Source organism: Ctenopharyngodon idella, chromosome 11, assembly GCF_019924925.1.
Source record: "Ctenopharyngodon idella isolate HZGC_01 chromosome 11, HZGC01, whole genome shotgun sequence".
Taxonomy (NCBI): domain Eukaryota; kingdom Metazoa; phylum Chordata; class Actinopteri; order Cypriniformes; family Xenocyprididae; genus Ctenopharyngodon; species Ctenopharyngodon idella.
Genome location: NC_067230.1, coordinates 13,682,792 through 13,697,570, shown reverse-complemented (window position 1 = coordinate 13,697,570; position 14,779 = coordinate 13,682,792). Strand labels below are relative to the sequence as shown.

Here is a 14,779-nt window from a genome sequence, read left to right as displayed (position 1 = left end):
AATTTATTTTTATTTATTTTTTTAAATTATATAATTCAAGTTTTAAACTAGCAGAGTATTCAATACAATAGTAAAATCTTTTTACTATTGTAAAAAAAAAAAAAAAAAAGAGCATTTGATGCTTCATATGACAACTTAAAAACATGTAGGCATATGTTTTGTTTCTGATCCTCATCCTTTGATATTCTTTCAAGCCATCAGCTGTCAAAATTTCAGTGCATTCAAAGACTTAGAGTGGTAAACCACATCCACCCTCTGAATGAGTGAGATAACAAACCCATCATAAAGTCATGAGGGGTAGAGACAACCAGCTCTAATACAAACTAAGACAGAAAGATAATCTCTTAATCTGTTGGACCTGCCTGCACTTGCGAAGTGCATATTAATATTAATGTGCATTATTACTAATAATATTAAAAGTTTTCTGCACATTGTGTACATGCATGCATGCATACATACATACATTCATACATTACATGACACCAACACATAAAACCAACATTACAGGCTACAAAAAGCTTATAAATGGCTGATTTATATTACTTGCAAAAAAGCAGCAGCAGCAGCAGCAATTATCGATCATGCACGCCTGTCCTGAACATTTCGAGTTAAATACAAGGTAAAAATGCAGTGGATGTCGGTACCTGTGCTGTGTATCGGAGAGGTGCAGAGGCGCGTCTCGTGCTGTAATATGAACGCGGTGCGCTCGCGCTAGTCTCGCAGAGATCTGACTGCTGGTTCCTCTGGCTGACCCAGTCTCAGCGCGCGCCTGACGTCACGGCGACTCTACAGCTCTGCGCCAATCAGATGAAAGAGATCGCTGAATCAGGTAATAGAGGCGGGGTTATGTCTGTCTGACTCGGTGTTCCCAGAATTTGATCTTATAGCTGGCATTATCTGATATCCTTATTCCTTAGAGCTCAGAATGTGCTGATGGGGACGTTTGTTTAAGAAAATCTCTCCCGCTGTCCCTCGATCTCTTTGGTGATATACGTGAATATGTTTATCTAGCTACATATAAAAATATACAGGGTGTAATGCATGCATTACTAATTAATTACTGTAATTTAATTGCTTTTCACTTGAAAAGTAAAGTAAGGGATTACTCTTAAATGTTCTGTAATTTAGTTACTTATTAATTAATTGTATTAAACACCGTATTGACTATAGAACAAAACAATAGTGGATTTAAAATGAAAATTTAACGTCTAATGTAAAAATTTATGTTTTCATGTAACTTTAAATACTTTAAAAACTTTAAAACCCTTTAAATACTTTAAAAATAATTTATGAAATTTATATTAGCCTATTTATTTGAAAGAATTAAAAGAGCAGCTTTATGTATATCCTTGTATTGTTTAACTGGTCAAGGTTGATATGAGATTTAGAAAGTAGTAATTAGTAATAAGCGATGTAATCATTTTTATAGAGATTAATTAGTACAGTACCTAATGAAGATGTAATCAGCAGCTATTAATTAATTACTTTTTTAGAGTAACTTCACAATGACATGGCATTTTTAGATTTTGCGTTTCCTTCATTCACAGCATGAATATTAAAATTCATAAAATGTTAAAACTTTGTTGTTTGTTCAACTATGGCAAACGGTTTTACTTGTCTTCATCTGCACCAACCAATGACACCAATAAAAACATTACGCCACCTACTGGTGAAAATACACTGACGCATACACTAACTTCTAACCTTCATATTTGCATTATGTGGTAGAAAAAATAAATATAGTGTGAAATGTAATATGCAGATAATTGTTATTTTTAAATATTAGTGTACATGTTAAGGATTATGAAATCAAACTTGTATTGTCAACATATCTTCTTATGAAACTCAAACCGTCTTATTATTCTCATTTGTCATGTGTCGCTGAGCCTATAGAGGGCGCTGTGCTCAAACTGAACACACATTCAACCGGAGTGTGTAGCGTTAATGCGGCCAGTTGCCTGGTGACACCGAAGCTGTGCTTGTCTGTTTCCTGCGCCCTGTGTCACCAAAAACAAGTTTGAAACAGACAAATCACCGTCGATGCATTGAGATTAACGCGCTTACTTGTATTTTAACTCCCGCGGAGGGGCTTAAAATCACTCGCTATGTGATACAGACAGCATCTCTGGAAGGAGGATCATGGACAGTTACTTATTCGTTAGAGTTGTGGGGAAGGGGAGCTATGGGGAGGTGAACCTGGTCAGACACAAATCAGACCGTAAACAGGTAGAGTGATGCATGCTGCTGAGTTTGTGCACAGCTTGTGCAGACCTGTGCATAAAGCTGCTAATCAGTAACACACTGGTTTATATATTTAACTGCTAAGCTGAACTAATGCCTTAGTTAATAACAGATTTTGTTGTTGTTATGCACTCTGATGGGTACACGTTACTGCTTAGAGTTAGCTTCTTCCATCAAAATGTGGAATTATTGAATTTGCATATTTTAGGAAAAGCTTAGGTATTTTTAATTATTGTATGATGCATTTAATATTTCTTGTACGTTACACTTATATATAATAACTTATTTTAAGAGGCAAATTATGAGGTGAATATGTATGATCTGTTAAGCAGATAATGCAATGTTTTAAATGTTATTATTAACTTAGTTTTTGACTAATTATTAGAAAGGTAGTTGACATTCTGGAGTGTAAAATGCTCTAAAATAATTTGAAACTATTTGAACAGCTTTTTTTTTCTTTTAAATTAAGTTAGAAACTGAATTCTCTTTAATTATCATTAATGCCGTTTTTATGATTATTTATTTATTTTACTTTTTGTCATTTGTCAAGCAGGTCCATTTAAAGTCAGCATGAAACAGAAGTTGCGATAGTATTTCGTTCCCTGTTGTGATGTATTTCCGAGTGAAACGGCTTCTTGAACAAGAAAAAATGTAGGGCGGGGCTTGAGTTTGTCCAACAGGAATTGATTGGGTGGTTGTGGTTTGCTATTGGTGGATCTCATGTGAGTGACAGGTTGTCTCTGTAAGAGGGAGGGGAAGTTATTTTGATTAAAGATTATGAGCGAACATGAATTTAATAATAATAATTATATATATATATATATATATATATATATATATATACACATATATACATATTTATAACTTATAATAAGTACTGCAATATTCCATAAAAAATAAGAATTGTCCATTTTGATTTCATGGTGATTTTAAATATACTGAAAAATTGATTAAAATTGTGGAAAATCTTAAAAGAAATAGTTACCCGCACTTAAAACATACACTTTTATTTTTACATTTTTCTACATTTTAAACTTGATATTGAACAAAAAAAATAATAATAATTTTAATTGTCATAATAACAATTAAAGTCATTTTTTGGCAGTATGTGATCAAGAAGCTGAACCTGAGAACATCCTCCAGACGTGAACGGCGAGCCGCGGAGCAGGAAGCACAGCTTCTCTCTCAGCTCAAGCATCCCAACATTGTCACATACCGGGAATCATGGGAAGGAGAGGACTGTCAGCTATACATCGTGATGGGTTTCTGTGAGGGAGGAGATCTGTACCACAGACTCAAACAGCAGAAGGGAGAACTGCTGCCCGAGAGACAAGTGGTGGAGTGGTTTGTTCAAATAGCCATGGCCCTTCAGGTAAGTCAATATCCATCAGTCCGTCCATTTGTCCTTTCCGAGTTTTCGGCTGAATAATAAAGCTGTTGCTTTTTTCTTGATCTGTAGTATTTACATGAGAAGCACATTCTGCATCGTGATCTGAAAACGCAGAATATTTTCTTGACCAAAACCAATATAATCAAAGTGGGTGATCTGGGCATCGCACGGGTCTTGGAGAATCAGAACGATATGGCCAGCACTCTGATCGGCACACCTTACTACATGAGTCCAGAACTGTTCTCCAACAAACCGTACAACTACAAGGTACTGCATGGACACAACTCACAATGACAGTTAGTACAGCACTGGATTCAGTCTACGTCAGTGATCGTGTCTGTATCAACTTTTGCTAAATAGGTGAATGTCACAAAACCTGTCAACGTCATAAAGTCAAAAGAAAAAAGAAAATAGATTTTATATTTTTTGTTTTTAATAAGCACATAGTGACAAGCACAAATTTCCCTACTAATTCTAATTATTGTAATGCAAAAGAGTTTGCATTACCCCCCCCCCAAAAAAAAAAAAACAGTACAACTGTTTTAAACATTGATAATAATAAGAAATGTTTCTTAAGCACTTAATCAGCATATTAGAAAGATATGTTAGTATTTGTTATTCTGCCTTAACACTAAAATATACTTTTTTTTAAAGTAATGACAATTTAATGATGAAGGATTGGAATGAAAAAAAAAAAAACTTAAGTAAACTATCAAACATAAAATGTCTGAGGATTACTTAATTTTTAAGACAGAAATCTAAATAGTCCTAAAGTAGACTAATTTTTGGGTAACCTGGAGTTTTTTCACCAAATTTTGTGTTTAAGATCATTATTCATGTTTGTTCATTTCGCTCATGTTTGTTTGTGTTTGCAGTCGGACATATGGGCTCTGGGATGTTGCGTGTATGAGATGGCAACCCTAAAACATGCCTTCAACGCAAAAGACATGAACTCTCTTGTCTATCGGATCGTAGAAGGGAAGGTATTATATTCATCATCTGTTTCACTGTTGAACTGTAAATATTTGCATTATCTCTAAAGAGCTGTCAATTCATATCAGTACTCATTTCATCCTTCTTCATATTATATCAACAGTATTATTAATTATTAATTTTTAATATTCAGCTGCCCCAGATGCCGAGTAGGTACGACCCCCAGCTGGGAGAACTGATAAAGCGGATGCTGTGTAAGAAACCAGAGGACAGGCCAGACGTCAAACACATCCTCCGACAGCCGTACATCAAACATCAGATCTCCATGTTCCTGGAGGCCACAAAAGAGTATGTGCACTCATTCCTACCTTTCCCATAAAATTAAAATAAAAAAATTCCACTAGTTTACAGTAGGTTGTAACTAGGGATGCGTCGATTTTAACAAACAACTACTGGCCACTTCTGATATCGACATTTGCTCTTTTGACATTATAATAGATTAGTGTTTTGATCATGTGATCATGTTTGATCATGTTCAAAAATGCACGCATTAAAGGGTTAGTTCAACCAAAAATGAAAATTCTGTCATTTATTACTCACCCTCATGTCGTTCCACACCCGTAAGACCTTTGTTAATCTTAGGAACGCAAATTGAGATATTTTTTTTTAAATCCGATGGCTCAGTGAGGCCTCCATAGCCAGCAATGACATTTCCTCTCTCAAGATCCATAAAGGTACTAAAAACATATTTAAATCAGTTCATGTGAGTACAGTGGTTCAATATTAATATTATAAAGCGCCGAGAATATTTTTGGTGCGCCAAAAAAAACAAAATAACGACTTATTTAGTGATGGCCGATTTCAAAACACAATAGGGTGGTTGTGTACACACACTGCAGACACATAAATATGTTCAAAAACAATATAAAATTGAATTTTGCATAATAAGTCCCCTTTAAGACAGGTTGGGTTGTGCACTTATTCTGTAGCAGCTCACTCTGTGTCCTTCATTATGTTTCTGATATGTTTACAACATCAAAGTACATCAATATAAACAATATTTTCCCATATACATGCAGTGATTAAAATAACTGTATTCATTTGGTACACGTGTATGAAATTTTTCGGTCCGTGTCTTTCGGGTCTGTACGCATGTGTACCAAAGGAATACAGTGTTATTTTAATCACTGCATGTGCGGAACGTAATTATAAGTGTGCCGTTAAACCCTTAGTTTAAATGATCTGTCCTGTTACTGATCTACCAGGAAAACTGCCAAATCACGGAAAAATGCAGTGAACAGCAAACCGAGTGCCGGATCTGATGGCTCAACCAAACCAAATCATGAAGTTCAGCCACAGTATTTTCACTCTGAGTCAAAGACCAGAAGAAAAAAGGTAGGATGAAATGGGAATCCTAGAAGTCTGTGCGTCCAGCTGCCAAGTTGCTGATTTTATGCCCATGTGTGTGGACATGATCTCAGTTCATCTGTTTTGTTTTCCACATTTCATAGGTTGAAGAAAATCACTTGAACAGACAAAAACTCTGTAATGGTGTCGTTGAAAATGTGGTTCCCAACCCACCATTGCCCCCCAAATCTCCTAGTCGGGACATTCTTAACTCAACAGGACAATCTATAGCCACTATTAGCAACATAGACATTGAAATCCAATCCCAGAAACAAAGAAAAGCCAAACCACCACAGCCAAAACCCAGCAGCCATCAAAACCACAAGCCGCCATCTGTGAGCAAGAAGAGAGAGAAAGATGAGAAAGAAGATCCCAGTCCTCCTCAGACACACCCTTTGAAACAAGAGTTTGGTGTCAGCAGGACGGAGGATAAGATGTCAGCAAATGAACTGATATCAGAAAGCTCAAACACAGCCAAACCTGCGGATCGAACCAATAATAAGGCTCTTGATGCAAGTATGGATCTTAAAGACGACACTATGAAGCTCCTGCAGGAGGCAGGGGTGGAGGACATCCCGTATGAGCCCACTGAACAACATCACAATGCTGAGAGAAAGTCGGAGAGCCAAAGAACTTCAGCAGCTGTTGATGATAATCACAGCAATGCTTGTGTCCTGAAGGATGTTCCTACTGGAAGTTCAACTGAGGAGAGTGAGGTACGTTACTGTGATGGAACCAATCAAAGCTTCTGATAGGTTTGCCTAATCTTAAACCATAACTCTCTTAAAGTCACTCTTACATTGATGGATTGAAGTATGTTTTATGATCTGTGCTAACAAGAAAGATTTACACTAAGAAAGATTCATAAGTTGACCAAAAAATGAAAATTCTGTCATCATTCACTGACCCTCGTGTCGTTCCAAACCTGTGTGACTTACTTTCTGTGGAACATAAAATGAGATATTTTAAGAAATTTCTCATTGTTTTTTGTCCATACAATGGAAGTCAATGGTCACCAAAACTGTTTGGTTACCAACATTCTTTGAAATGTCATCTTTTGTGCTCCACACAAGAGAGAAAACCGTAGAGGTTTGGAACAACATCAGACAGAATTTTCAGTTTTCAGGAACTATTTCTTTAATGTTTATTTATTTATTTGATTGATTGATTGATTGATTCTAAAGATAATGTATTTTTTGTCCTTCACATTGCAGGGAAGTTTAGACTCCACAGAGAAACTACTCAAGCCTGTTCCTGTCATTTTAATGGTAAAACGCCGTTCTGTTCTTTTATCTTTTTCTTGCTTTCTTTCTTTCTTTCTTTCTTGTTTTAATTATTTATTTAAATTTATTAATACAAAATTATATTGTTTTTTTATTGTAAAATTTATACTTTAAATAATTGTATATTGTTATATAATTATTCCATAAAATTATATATTTACTTATTTGTTTATATTATTATTAATAGTACAGATATTTACTAGATATTTATCCTTTAAAAACTGATAATAAAACACAGGTGTTTTTATTGCTTTTGTTTTTCAGATTGGTGATTCAAATACAATTACTTTTTGTGCAAATCATTAATTAATTATTATTGTTGCTGTATATTAAAAATATTTTGATATTTTTATTATAAATATTTATATAATCCTTTAAATAATATTTAAACATTACTTGTAATAACATTTAGGAGCCATGCAATTCAGAGTCCACAGCACTCTCAGATCAAAGCAGACCAGTTCTTCTGCCTTCTTCCTCTTCCTCCGAACCATCCATGTCACGTCAGCGCAGGCAGAGGAAGAAGGACAAGTCTCTAGATGACCAGAACAGTCATCAAGTGAGTAGTTTGGGCATTGGAATTCTCTTATTTTTACAATTTAATGATTAATTTAACACAAACTCCTTATATTATTACTTTTGTCTGTCGCTGAAACTCACTAAAACATTTGTATGTTTAGGTCAAAGCAGTGCCCAGACCTCTGCCGCCTCTTCCTGAAGATGTGCTATCAATAAACAGTGCACAGAAAGGCCAGAGTAACTCAGAGACGAACAGACCCACCAACCTCTCATCCAAGAACGCTCCAGAACAGCAGGTGAAACATTGGGGACTGTTTTAAACTACTGTATACAAAATATCCCTATAAAGAATGCATGTGCACATGCAGAAATCTGATATTTCCCATGGCATCATGTTTCTTTTAAACAGTATGTTTGAAGCTTTGTATCGGTAAAGTTTCATCTGTGAGTTTGTTGTTAATAGAAATCACTGTACTTACAGAATCGCCCACTGTCTGCCAGGGAAAGGAGAAGACTGAAGCAATTACAGGAGAACTCTAGACAACAAGGTTTGTGAATATATTTGAATGCCATTAAATTGCCTCTAAAATGTTGTGAATGGAATGTGTGCAAAATATAGACCAAAGCAGGATCTGAATACTCTTTTTGGGTCAGGAACTAGGGCTGGGACAATAAATCGATGCATCGCAATTCATGGATCGATTCTGAGATTTTCTGAATGCATTGAGATTCTCTCTCAAATTGATTCTGAGCTTAGTTTTTAACAGCAGATGGTGCTCTAGGCTGCTTTTTAACCTCGCTCAAATGCTCACGAAGAAGAGTGCTGAAGAGTGCTCGTGCGTTCGGCTGAGTCTGAGAATGTACTTGCACCTCAAAATGCTTTTATGACGTCATATTAATGTAAACAGCCCACTGAAAACACCCTTGCAAATCACTTCAACCTTTTCGAACTTTATAAATGATTGTTTTAGGTTCAAGTGGTGTGTGTAAGGAATTGGAAGCAAGCAGAGTACGGCTGTTTCTAAAGCACGCAGTGCCATCTGCTTTTAAAAACTAAGCTCAGAATCGATTAGAGAGAGAGAATCGTGATGCATTCGGAAAATCTCAGAATCGATCCAGAATCATTTCTCGATTCACGATGCATCGTTTTATTTTCCCAGCCCTATCAGGAACAATGACTGTGTTCACATACACTCCATTTTCCGACTAAGGTCCGTATTCTGTTTAAGGCTTTAAATGCTTCATAGCTTTAATGAATAAAATGACAAAAGCACATAAAAAATTACTAAAATGAAAATATAAAATAAAAGCTCATTCAAATTAATAATATATAAATAATACTAAAATAACACTGCACCACTATTTGAATATAGACATAGACATGCACATTTTTTTTTTTCGAATATGACCATATTCTGACTACTATATGTGTATATAAACACCATCAGTATGTATGCTAGATTCTTTTTCAAACTGTTCACTGTTTAGTCCACTTAAAGGGGGTCTGACTTTCATTCTGTTAAAGAGGCCTCAAGAGCGATAACACCCTTAAGAACAGTTTTGGCGGATCAAAGCGAGACGTTTCTGCATGTGTCCATTAGAATGCATGAGGGGCTGTAGAGCCGCCCACTATGATCAAAGCCCACAGGTGCTGCATACATGAATTCAGATGAAAGGAGATTTTGTACAGTTTCACTGAATATGATTCCTTGGTTTCTTTTCTTTGAAGCAGTGTCCGCTGTCAAAAGGGCACCTTGTGATGTCCCCTCATTAGACAGTAAGCAGACAGACCAGATAGACTGCCCAAGACCTGTCAGCACAACTTTGGAAACAAAAAAGGTACGTCTAATTCTTTCTCGCTGACTCAGAACGGCCTGTCAAACAGCATACACTTCATACTTGCAGTATAAGACTGTTTAGACAGAATCTGAGTTCTAGGCATAGTCCACCTAAAAATGAAAATCCTGTCTCTTTTTCTATGGGACATTTAGATATTTTGTTTGTTTTTTTTGTCCATACAGTGGGCCCCAGAGTTAAGTTCTCAACATTCTTTAAATTATATTTTATATTATTATCTCAGATATTACATTTAAGAAACACATACAGGTTTGGAACCACATGAGGGTGAGTAAATGATAACAAAAGTATCATTTTTGGGTGAACAGTCCCTTTAAATACACCATTTAATCAAACCAGTTTCATGCTGACTTGAAGTAAATACTCTGACATCTACTCAGTGTTATGTAATATCACCTTAGAATGCAAGATCTCAGCTACTTGGTCAAAAGGGATCTTACCTGAACTGTTTTGGTTGTCTTTGTGTATCAGGAGAGGAAATCCTCATGGAGACAGTCTGACGAAGACGAGTGTAGTTCCTCCACCAGCTCCACTGAACGTTCAGAGGGGGACTACAGAGAACGGTAAGACCTCGCACTAATTTGCACCCTAATGAGACATAACTGGCCACATTATGAATAATGTCAGAATTGGGTCATATTCTGATTATGTATGCATCACGTGTAGCTGGCATATGTTCTTCGCATTGTTTACTGCCAATAACAGTGACAAAAGGCCTAAATGTTTTTTTTGTTTGTTTTTAACAGAAAGTGTGAGACCAATGAGATGCAAGACTTGGTTCAAATGATGACACAGACATTACACATGGATGCCAGAGATGTATCATTTGAGCCAGATGGGCTAAGATGCCACTCCACTCCACTGCCTGAGTTCAAACTAAATAGGAAGTATAGGGACACACTGATGCTTCATGGGAAATCCAGAGAGGGACAGGGAGATTTCCAAATCAGTGGCTTCCCGTTAGGTAACTCACCTGACAATATTTTTTTTTTTTTTTTTTTTTTTTTTTTTAGTAACATTCACCATCAACACAAATCTGCAAATTCCTTTACAAAAGAAAATTGCAAATGATCAATATATTTAGAACAAATGTGAATTGAGTAATTCTGCATTTTAAATACACTAGTCTGGTGACAGAATCCATCATTATATTCCTAATTTTCTGCATTCAGATGACAGCACGGGTCCGGCAAAGGTCAGGAGAGTGATCGAGCACTTGCGTACAGATGTGGTTAAAGGACTCGGCGTGAAGCTGTTGGACCGAGTCCTGGACATCATGCAGGAAGAAGATGAAGTTAAGAGAGAGGCAAGTCAGCTAAAGTCCATGTGCTAGAGCAGACTGGTGACTCACTGTACATTAGAAAGACATTACAATTAATAGGCCATTGATAATGATGTTTACGAACAAATCATGATTCATCATTAACTTTTGTTGTTTTGTAAAATTTATGATACAATGCAGGAACAAGTAAAATCACACGTACACAAAAATTACATACTCTGGGGGGGCCTTATAAATGTGTTAAGATTAAATTTTATACATTTCAAATATATTTAATATTTATAAATGTGCATTACAGCTCAAGTTGCAAGGTTCCTCTGCGTAAAAAGGCAGATTTGAGGTTAAAGGGTTAGTTCACCCAAAAATGAAATTACTCACGCTCATGTCATTCCAAAACCGCAAGACCTTCGTTCATCTTCAGAACACAAATTTTCAGAACAAAAAAATTTTATGAAGCAACGAGAATACTTTTTGTGCGCAAAAATGAAACAAAAATAACTATATTCAACAATATCTTCTCTTCTGTGTCATTCTCCTACGCTATTTACGTTCAGCACTTCCGTGTTTGCATCAGAACGCCGGCTCAGTATTGGTCGATGCTGTTCATGTGAGCAGCACGACGCATGCGTGTGATGCTGACACAGGAGCCGGCCAATAAAGACTCTGCGTTCTGACGTGGAACCCGGAAGCATTGATCGTAAACTGCGTAGAAGATTGACACAGAAGAGAAGATATTGTTTAATAGTTATTTTTGTTTCATTTTTGTGCACAAAAAGTATTCTCGTCACTTCATAACATTAAGGTTGAACCACTGAAGTCACGTCGACTGTTTTAATGTCTTTAGTACCTTTTTGGAACTCGAATGTGGTGGTTGAATCAGAGAGCTCTTGGATTTCATCAAAAATATCTTAATTTGTGTTCTGAAGATGAATGAAGGTCTTACGGGTTTGGAACGATTGAGTAATTAATGAAAGAAATTTCATTTTGGGGTGAACTAACCCTTTAAGAACAAAACTATGTGTATGCACATGTTGTGAATTAGACAAATTTCTTCTGTGCATATAAATCTAAATAATCCATGCAACCCATTGATTTTAGAGTACTACAGTTACCTTTATTTTCCTGTTTATCTCTGTAAAGCTGCTTTGAAACGATCTATATTGTATAAAGGTGACTTGACTAAAGGGGATGTATTTAAATTAAATTTCAACTGTGAAAACAAATGAACGAATGAAACATTTGTAGAAAACATACTAAATAGCAACATTCAAAAGATTTGTATTCTGTTTTTCTATCCAGCATTTACTGCAGGAGCAAATGGGGGAGGAAAAATACAAGCAGTACGCAGTGAAAGTGCGACAGCTGAAGTTTTTTGAGGATGTCGCATTCAAAGATTGAGCCAGACGCCTTGTGTGAATCCCTTGTAAAACACTGATATACCATTACTGCTGGTGGGCAGTAGACTGATTTGTGCTCTTAACAGAAAAACACTTCACTGAAGCCTCCTATCAACAATCACTGTTACTTTTTTAATGCTTTTGTAAATGTATAGTGATAGAACTGAGTTTAACACTAGATATGCAATAAAGCTGTGTTATTATGCACCTTTAAATTTCATAAAAGCATTATTTTCTATTGGAAATGTGAACTTATGCTATGTGGATAGCAAAATTGAATTAAATCGCAAGACATTGAAAATAGCTCAATAGTTTTCCTATTTTCATTCTGTATATTTATATTATGAATAATGTAAATCAGTAAGAAATGATTTATAATAAATGACATTTTCAGGAATGCCGTGCTTTCTTTTGCGCTAACAAACCAATACATCTCCACTCAAAAATAAATAAGTTCCTCACAAATATACCAAACACCAATTCTTTATTACATATATTCAATGTTCAAACAGTGACAAAAATGAATGGGTTTTCATATAGATTGTTTTTTTTTTTTCTACTGTATATCTATATGGCTTTGCTGTGCCAAATCCAAACTAAAATACTGCTGTGAATCACTTGTGCTTCTTCTTCTTCTGAGTCGGATTCTCTTGAGGTTTTTCACGGTTTTCTCCAGATGTCTCAGGCATGGCCGGCTGCCAGCTCAGAGGATTTTTTCTGTACATCGGCCAGGGAGGCAGGGTGAGCTGAAGAACAGGACACAGCCAGAATTACACAAGAGGACTTTTGAAACTTTACATCAAGTAAACAGAAGTCTTGTGACATACCAAACAGGATACTGTGAATCCAGCCAACATTATGTAAACCGTCCATCCAAACTGCTGAATAAATAAGCCATAGATGAAGCCGATCACCTGCAAGGTAAAAGACATGAGGCAGAGGACAAATGATAATGTTGTGATGGCTGTGAAGGTGCTGTCCATGTTACTTACCGCTGACACCAGAATGATTCCTTGGAAAATTTGCTCAGCAAGTTTCTGTCCCTTATAGTCCTGCAAATAATCAGTGTAAATATATAATATATGTTTTGTGATAAATTATATACAAGCAAGCCATCAGGAATGTTTTTCAATTTGTATTAGATAACCATGCATAAGATGCACACTTTCTCTTAGAGTAGGTTTTGCAATAAATACTAATATTAGTGTATATTATAAATATTAGAGCACATTTCAAACGTAAAATGTAAGGTATCTGGCTTAACACCCAATATATGTAATGAATTACGTCATAAACATAGGGATCAATATTGTATGTCTATAGTAAGTAATATTTTTTATATAAATGTTACATCCACAATTAATCTCAATCACTTGACTCCCAAAGCTGTTGAGTGCACACTAGATTCAAACACTTAATGGGTAGCTTTCGTTCTTATACCAGCACTAACTAGCTGAAGTTTTTGTGCCGATTACTGCAGCAAAACCAAAGTTGTTGTTTTGTTTTTTACATAATTAATATTTACAGGACCGTCGCTAATCCGTTAGCTGCTAACATATGTCAGTGTTTTGAAACAGCTCTAAAAACCACTAAACTCACAATATAAACGCATGCGTGCAGATAAATAGCAATTTATCACATGAAGGCTTACCATATGTGTCGGAATGGATTTAAACATTGAAAGCATTTTGAAATAACAAAATAAAGCTGCAAGAAAATTTCATTCAGATGAGAGTGATGGTTTCCTGTTTGAAAGTGTGTACGTAGAGATTCGCAGGACCCCTCAAAAAGCATCGACCGGCTAAAATGCTTCCGATCAGTGAAAAACACCTCTTGTGAGCTCTCAGTGCAAATGTGGCTTAAATAATAAGATAAGCTTTCAACGCTGTCTCCGTGGAATTTTACATTTCAAATATATTTATGTTTTTAATCAGGCGGTATTCTAGACGCACACTTCAGACCATTTATGGTCATGGGCAGGTTGAAGTACGTCATCAGCCGCTGAAACCATCAGATCTGTAACTCATATTGAGAACGTAAGGATTTTGATTCATCTCAGTGATTCGAATCTTTTGTATTATTTAATTCCGTTCAGATTTGTTCTTTGATTCGATTGCAGAAGATGGCAACAAGCAAACGTTTTTGTGTTTTCAGTGAATTAATCGTTCGTTCTTTTCTTTAGATATAATCAGTCGTGACCGAAACGAGTCTTTTTGTCTTTTATTAAGATTTGCATAAACATATCTATCATATTTTCATTCCATTTTGTCAACTGCCTCACATATAAATTCAATATTAATTCAATCAATTCATTCAGTTCAGTTGGTCCATGAAAGAGACGTTCAGTGATTTAGATTCCGTTTCAAGTGGCTTTAATGGCAAAAAGTATTTACGTTGCCAAAGCATTAATAACATTAACTTAAAGATATACACATCTACACACAATTTAAAAAAATAAGAAAAAAGTTTG

At 35.7% G+C, this 14,779-nt stretch overlaps 3 protein-coding genes across 5 annotated transcripts in view; 1 reads left to right on the top strand and 2 right to left on the bottom strand.

Annotated features, from left to right (window-relative positions):
• Positions 1 to 792, bottom strand: part of camk1b (calcium/calmodulin-dependent protein kinase Ib) — a 60,758-nt gene extending 59,966 nt beyond the window's left edge. Inside the window, exon 1 of one of the 2 annotated variants that reach the window (XM_051912613.1) lies at positions 645 to 792. The gene's annotated coding sequence lies outside the window, so the exon portion shown is untranslated. The remainder of the gene's footprint in view (positions 1 to 644) is intronic. The other variant, XM_051912612.1, reaches the window with a different exon arrangement.
• Positions 793 to 1,927: 1,135 nt separating this feature from the next.
• On the top strand, positions 1,928 to 12,706 carry nek4 (NIMA-related kinase 4). 2 transcript variants are annotated; one of them, XM_051911753.1, is made up of 16 exons: positions 1,928 to 2,226; positions 3,347 to 3,613; positions 3,701 to 3,898; positions 4,507 to 4,614; positions 4,758 to 4,912; positions 5,830 to 5,959; positions 6,076 to 6,687; positions 7,186 to 7,239; positions 7,667 to 7,813; positions 7,935 to 8,069; positions 8,255 to 8,321; positions 9,506 to 9,612; positions 10,102 to 10,193; positions 10,377 to 10,594; positions 10,803 to 10,936; positions 12,212 to 12,706. In XM_051911753.1, the coding sequence occupies exons 1-16, from the start codon at positions 2,140 to 2,142 to the stop codon at positions 12,308 to 12,310; spliced, it is 2,610 nt and encodes an 869-aa protein (XP_051767713.1). In that variant the 5' UTR covers positions 1,928 to 2,139; the 3' UTR covers positions 12,311 to 12,706. The 2 variants fall into 2 exon arrangements, with proteins under 2 accessions (XP_051767713.1, XP_051767712.1); XM_051911752.1 differs by having other exon boundaries at positions 9,503 to 9,612.
• A 70-nt stretch (positions 12,707 to 12,776) lies between these two features.
• On the bottom strand, positions 12,777 to 14,226 carry spcs1 (signal peptidase complex subunit 1). Its single transcript, XM_051911754.1, has 4 exons — positions 13,961 to 14,226; positions 13,302 to 13,361; positions 13,137 to 13,223; positions 12,777 to 13,055 (listed from the first exon to the last, which is right to left on the bottom strand). Exons 1-4 carry the CDS (start codon positions 13,994 to 13,996, stop codon positions 12,924 to 12,926), a joined length of 315 nt encoding a protein of 104 aa, XP_051767714.1. The 5' UTR covers positions 13,997 to 14,226; the 3' UTR covers positions 12,777 to 12,923.
• Positions 14,227 to 14,779: the final 553 nt, after the last annotated feature.

Coding starts and splice junctions, on each gene's coding strand:
- nek4 (XM_051911752.1), top strand. CDS start 2,140: ATGGACAGTTACTTATTCGTTAGAGTTGTGGGGAAGGGGAGCTATGGG. Junction 3,899..4,506: donor ACAAACCGTACAACTACAAG/GTACTGCATGGA, acceptor TTGTGTTTGCAG/TCGGACATATGGGCTCTGGG. Junction 7,814..7,934: donor ATGACCAGAACAGTCATCAA/GTGAGTAGTTTG, acceptor TTGTATGTTTAG/GTCAAAGCAGTGCCCAGACC.
- spcs1 (XM_051911754.1), bottom strand. CDS start 13,996: ATGCTTTCAATGTTTAAATCCATTCCGACACATATG. Junction 13,224..13,301: donor GAATCATTCTGGTGTCAGCG/GTAAGTAACATG, acceptor TTTACCTTGCAG/GTGATCGGCTTCATCTATGG. Junction 13,056..13,136: donor GATTCACAGTATCCTGTTTG/GTATGTCACAAG, acceptor CCTGTTCTTCAG/CTCACCCTGCCTCCCTGGCC.